Source organism: Platichthys flesus, chromosome 12 (genome assembly GCF_949316205.1).
Source record: "Platichthys flesus chromosome 12, fPlaFle2.1, whole genome shotgun sequence".
NCBI lineage: Eukaryota > Metazoa > Chordata > Actinopteri > Pleuronectiformes > Pleuronectidae > Platichthys > Platichthys flesus.
In genome coordinates, this window is record NC_084956.1 from 5,941,531 (window position 1) to 5,947,690 (window position 6,160).

The following is a 6,160-nucleotide window of genomic DNA, read 5'->3' on the forward strand; positions in this document are numbered from 1 at the left end:
CAGATGAAGTTCATCCTGCAGCTGGAATTCTAAATGGTCTGATCAGGGAGTTACTGTCTGTAATGAGACGGAAGGGAAGTTGGTATTTCAGTGTTGATAGCAGCCAATTTAGAACTGACGGACTATTTAAATCACTGCATCGTGTTCTCTCGCACATTGTTACTATTTAAGGGAAGAAGCACACGTGTGACATTTTAGCAATTTCCTCTGAAACCAGTAATCTGAGCGACGAGGGAGACCTTGTGTGTGTGTGTGTGTCTGTGTGTGTGTTTGTGACCTTATTGTTACCAGTAACAGTTGATAACACACTTCACTATTAGGTGTTTCTCCTTCGCTGATGCTCGGTGTTCGAGAAACCACATAAAAAATAAGTCACATTCTTGATTGAAAGTGCATTTCAACTGTAACGATGTAACAGGAATTTTATTTTGCACAGGCAGGATTAAGGATAATATTCTGAATCAAAATGAATATAAAGTCGCTTGCTCCTGGAAATATTAACCCATTAACGAGATGATTAGAATAAAGATGATGAAATAAAGCAGAAACGGGGACAAGAGGTGGATAAGATGTTAAATAACGTGAGTAAACAGTTCATATAGAGATTTTCTTCATGAACACTCAAAGTGCTTTACTGGACAGTTCTTACATTCACCTATTCACACATACAGTGCATCTATGGGCTGCCCTTTTTCTATGAGGGGAAATTCAGGGTCATGCCCCAGGGACACCTCGGCATGCAGACGGGTAAGTCTAGGATCGAACCGCCAACCTTCTGGTTAGAGGCCTCCTCTCTCTCTCTCTCTCTCTCTCTCTCTCTCTCTCTCTCTCTCTCTCTCTAACAGCTGGATGCTGGTTACTGGTCATTATGAAACACATTTCCTGTAACCACTGACGTTTCCAGTGAAGAGGTTAGTTATGTCTGGTTACGGTAACAAATTAATATAAACGTGAACCTGAAGAGGAACAAGAAGCGAAACAAATTGAGACTCAATGAGGAAACACATCAATCAAATCCAAATTAGATCGAAAACCATTCATATTTCCTTTTGGTTTCAGGTTTGCTTTACATTTTTTTTTTAACTTTGGTTGTTTGTATAAACTAATTACACTCTATATTGGTCAGAAACCAAGAAACTGGTTCATGTTGTAACGAAGGTCTCTGGACGAAAGCTTGCAATTTAAAAAAGATAAACTTTTCTTTCCTGTTTTATCTTGTGTATAAAATTTAGATTTAACTTTTTTCTCCCAATCACAGACCCTTTTAGAAACAAGCATTAAAAGGGGAAATGTTTATACTCTAGCAAATGTTGCTTTAGTGGAACTCTACCTAAAGAAATATGTTGAGGAAGGAGTAGTCACATCTTGTCTCGATTGTTTTTTGTTTGTGATTCTGTGACGTGTCTGAAATTCCATGTGTCGGTATCAGGAACCTAAGACGCCAGGAAATAAAATGCAGGAAGGACTTGTCTTTATTGTAACTGTCGAGTCATTGAATGCATCACGAGGCGTTGGAGTCTGTACGTAGACATGCACACTATCGCAGCACAGACTGGAACATGTGTAAAGTTACCCAACTGTGACGAAAAGCTGTCGTGGGTACGCAGCACTTCTGTAAAAAGGAAAATGTATAATGAGCGTTGGTGGATGTGACGCGGCCTCAGTGTGTAGGTTGTGTTTGCAATAAACACAAAAGGGGGAAGTTGGAACCTGGTTAAAGGCCGAGGTTGCCCGGGGCAGAATCAGTCCAGTGTGGCTCAGGTTGTTTGTGTGTTTGTGTGTGAGTGTGTTTCCCATCATCGACATCATGACTCGTCTGCTGCTCGGAGCCGTGATGCTGGGGAACCTGGGAGTCTGCGTCGCTGCACAAGGTGAAAACTTCAGATCTGTTCAAGTATCACAGGACATTTACCACAGGGAGATTTCAAACTTGTGTTAGAGTGAAGAAGAGGAGGAGAAACTTTACTTACTTTAGGCCCTTGACGTGATGAGAGTAATGTGTGCAACGTGCTGGAGCATTTAAAGGAAATAACTTGTGTGTTTTCAGGAACAATAGTTCAAACTAATGTTTCTAAGAATGAAAAGCCCTTGTCCAGACCAGAAAGTTAAAAGAAGATTATTCTTTTTCTTAATGAAACATCACTCATCTTTCTAAACTGTGTGGTCCCAATGTGGACGGAACAGTTTCATTTAACTTGTTCGTATCGTACCTTTACTAATACAGATAATACAAATCTGGATAAATGAATGGATGAATAAATGCTGAAATATATAAGTAACTGTATTTATAGTAATTATGTATTTCTGCATTTTTGTTATATTTTAACCCAAAGTATTTGGTCTTTTTTTACTATATTAACTCTAAATTTTGGCAGTTTTGGTCCTTTCACATTTATTCAGTGTACCAGCTTTAAACAATCTTCACTAATCTGTATTTGACCAGCTCTGCTCAGCTGTATAATGAAAACTATATTTATTACTTCAAAAGCTCTGTTAGATTTTCCTAGTGTCAGTGACTGATGATTGGATCTGCTCATAAACCACCACAGCCAATAATCGATCACTTCCTGTTTGGCAGTGATGCTCGCTCCACCTGCTCAGGTGAGGTTCGACTCTGTGGACTATCAGAACATTCTGCTCTGGACTCCGCCCACAAACAACACCTCGCTGAAATACTACATCCAGTGGAAGATGTGAGAGGACACACACATACACACTCACACGCACACGCACACGCACACGCACGCACAAACACACACACACGCACACACACACACACACACACACACACACACACACAGACACACACACGCACACTCTTAGAACCCCCCCCACACACACACACAAACACACTCCAACACTCTCTTTCTCTCAGACAAAAACACACAGCCACACGCACACACACACACACACACAAAACATTTATTTAACCTTTAATCTGAGGCCGTTGACGCAATGTTGTGGTTCCACATTCAGCTGCTCCAGTGCAGCACCTAGTGGGTGTCATTGTCACCTCTGACCTTTGACCCCCCCTCCCTGTGTCTGTCCCTCCTCCCCTCAGTTACGGGGAGCCTGAGTGGTTGGATGTGGACGGTTGTCAGGGGATCCAGAAGCCTGAGTGTGACCTCAGCAACGTGACCTCTGACCCCAGGGAGTGGTACTACGCCAGAGTTCACGCCTCCTCTCTGCCCTCCAACAAGTCAGCCTGGGCCCTCTCCCCCAGATTCAGCCCCCGCTGGGACAGTGAGTGGTGACACCTCCTCCTCCCTCTTCTTCTCCTCCTCTTGCCGCTGCTGCTCCTCTTCCGTCTCCTCCTCATTCAGTTCATCTTCCTCCTCCTCTTCTTCTCCTCCTCTTGCTGCTGCTGCTCCTCTTCCTTCTCCTCCTCATTCACTTCTTCCTCCACCTCCTCTTCTTCCCCTCCTCTTGTTGCTGCTGCTCCTCCTCCTTCTCCTCCTCATTCACTTCTTCTCCCTCCTCCTCTTCTTCTTCTTGTTCCTCCTCTTCATCCATTACCCCTTGTCCTATGATTTCAGGTTAATTTGTATCTATTATATATTAAACATATCAGTGAATCTACTTTTTAAGTTAACGATTAAACAACTTTTTATTTAATAAGAAAGTATAATTTACTACATTTGTACTTTAAAGTTGATTTAGAAAAAATAGGGGGGGGGGGGGGGTGAAATATCATTAAAAAATCTGTTCATGAACAGTTTTCCAAGGTAAAAACAAAAGCACAGATAAAGTAATGTCTGCCTCCTTCTTCTGTTAGTCACTCCTTCACCTCTTTGCTCTTGTGTGTCATTTAAATTCTTAAGCTTGATCCTTCTGTCTGCAGCTACAATCAGCCGACCCTTCCTGCGGCTGCATGTCACAGAGCTAGGGATTGTGGTCCACGTGAAGCCCCCCCGACCGCTGGTGCAGAAGATGCACAGCAGTCTGTTCTACAACATCTACCTCATACACGCCAGTGGAGAGGAGGTACACACAAACACACACACACACACACACACATACACACACACACACACACACACACACACACACACACACACACACACACACACACACACTCAATGTGTTCTGGATAGAAAACAAGCAAACAATCAACTGTACATCATCATTTAATGTTTAATGTGGACATTCTCTCTCTCTCGCTCTCTCTCTCTCTCGCTTTCTCTCTCTCTCTCTCTCTCACTCTCTCTCTCTCTCTCTCTCTCTCTCTCTCTGCAGGAGGTGTTTGAGATGAAGTGCTGTTCCAAAAAACTGACTCTGAAGGAGCTGAAGCCCAAAACAAAGTACTGCGTCCAGGCCGAGGTCGAGATCCCCTTCCAGGACATGAACAGCGACCGGAGCTCCCTGAGATGTGCCACCATGCTCTGACTGCACACAGGTAGGAAGAGACACACACACACACAAACACACACACAGACAGGACAAATAAAGAACATTTTAGAATATAATAGGAAATAATTTGTTGATATTTTGGAGAAATTGGGTTTTGCTGCTGCGACAAAATATAGAGACACCAAAAACTTGGGTCAAACAAATATAAAAAGTTGATAAAAATAGTATGTAAGAATATTAGCATTAAAAACTCAGATAAAAGTCAGTGCAGATTGTTGCAGAGCCTCGGGGTCCTGACTCCATCGCTCTGACTCCTCTGGCTTCCAGCTTCTCAGGGACAGATCACAGCCTCTGCCCCAGAATCTCTGTGTACAAGTCAATAGGGAACTGAAAGGTCAGAGATGTAAGATGAAGACAGGCTTGAAGAGAACTTCTCTCAGTAGAGTGCACCTCCACCAAGGCCTCTTCAGTTCTGCACTCATATAAATCAGTCCTCTACTGAATTAATTGAATGAATGAATGAATTATAATTATTGTCTGGGAAATTGGTGAAAATGTACTTCCGATCTCACAAAGTTGAAGAAAGTGAATCCAGGATGAGTCTCTTTGGATCTGTGCTTTTCCTGGCCCAGGTCCCATCCTTCCACCAAGTTTTGTGTGTGTGTGTGTTTGTGTGTGTGTGTGTGTGTGTCTGTGTGTGTCTCAGACAAGTTGGACAGTATCGTTAGAAAGTGAAAGGTGACCTGTCTCAGGTGTAACAAAAGACCAACCAGTGAGAAGTCAAGTATCAGCTGTCGTGTAACAAAGGCCGGCGGCGGTTTGGACAGAGGGAGGGAGGGAGAATGAAACTCCTGCAGGAGAAATCTTTTCTCCACAATGACTATAATTACCTCTGCTCACCCCACCCCACCCTCTGCACTATTTTTAGATCTGCGCACACGGACGTGTAGAATAGTGTAACACTTTTTTTCCTTTTGTGTTTCTCATTAATCTTCTCCCCCGTCTGTCTCCTTCTCCCCCTTTGTCTCGGCTTCTCACTTCCTGCAGACGAGCGACTCAGTGGACGAGCGGACTCGTCATCCGTCAGTTTCAACCACCCGGCACTACCTCGACGGCTGCAGCCACAAACATCTGTGCAAATGAAAGCGCTGCACTTTATCACTCAAAGCATTAAAGGTCCGAGCTGTGGAGGTTAAAGGTCAAGATCCTATCACAAGCCTTTTCCTCACCAGTGAGTGGACGTCCAGTCAAATATCAACTTATGTTTAGCCTTTTTATTATTTTTGTCATCATTATAGTTTTTTACATTTTCATTTGTTTCCTGTGAACGGATCGGGTCTGGACCTGGGAAGAACCAAAACATTTCGGTGCAGATTTAAAGAAGAAGATTCAGGGATTGATTAGTAAGGTGTACATTTGTGAAGAAATTAAACGACAAAAACCTTCATTAAGAAAACAATATTTGACTTAAATTAGATTTTTGTTTGTACCAAGTCCTGTTCCTGACCTTCACTGCAATCAAGACTCTTTGGCTTCCCTTCTGGGAGCTGTCATGTCATCCATCTTTATCGACATAGTTTGAACTTTACAATTATCTTGTTTTTGACTTATCGTAGATCCAACGTGTGCACGAGTCTACGACCCAGTTTCTTTTAATGTCATTTTTCTTTCATACCCACAATGTCCAATATAGTTACTCCAACACTGTGATCATGATTTGTAAAGAGCAGCCATGTGAAGCCTTGTTCACTGTTCACACTTGTTGCAGTTGCTGCTTGACGAATAAAAAACCCCAGAGTTCCTCTTCACG

General features: G+C 42.9%; 1 protein-coding gene across 1 annotated transcript; it reads left to right on the top strand.

Annotated features, from left to right (window-relative positions):
- The first annotated feature begins 1,760 nt into the window (after positions 1 to 1,760).
- il22ra2 (interleukin 22 receptor, alpha 2) lies at positions 1,761 to 6,158 on the top strand. The gene is made up of 6 exons (XM_062400794.1): positions 1,761 to 1,871; positions 2,579 to 2,693; positions 3,062 to 3,243; positions 3,842 to 3,984; positions 4,237 to 4,396; positions 5,398 to 6,158. Exons 1-5 carry the CDS (start codon positions 1,808 to 1,810, stop codon positions 4,384 to 4,386), a joined length of 654 nt encoding a protein of 217 aa, XP_062256778.1. The 5' UTR covers positions 1,761 to 1,807; the 3' UTR covers positions 4,387 to 4,396; positions 5,398 to 6,158.
- The last annotated feature ends 2 nt before the right edge of the window (positions 6,159 to 6,160 follow it).

Coding starts and splice junctions, on each gene's coding strand:
- il22ra2 (XM_062400794.1), top strand. CDS start 1,808: ATGACTCGTCTGCTGCTCGGAGCCGTGATGCTGGGGAACCTGGGAGTC. Junction 1,872..2,578: donor AGTCTGCGTCGCTGCACAAG/GTGAAAACTTCA, acceptor CCTGTTTGGCAG/TGATGCTCGCTCCACCTGCT. Junction 3,985..4,236: donor TACACGCCAGTGGAGAGGAG/GTACACACAAAC, acceptor CTCTCTCTGCAG/GAGGTGTTTGAGATGAAGTG.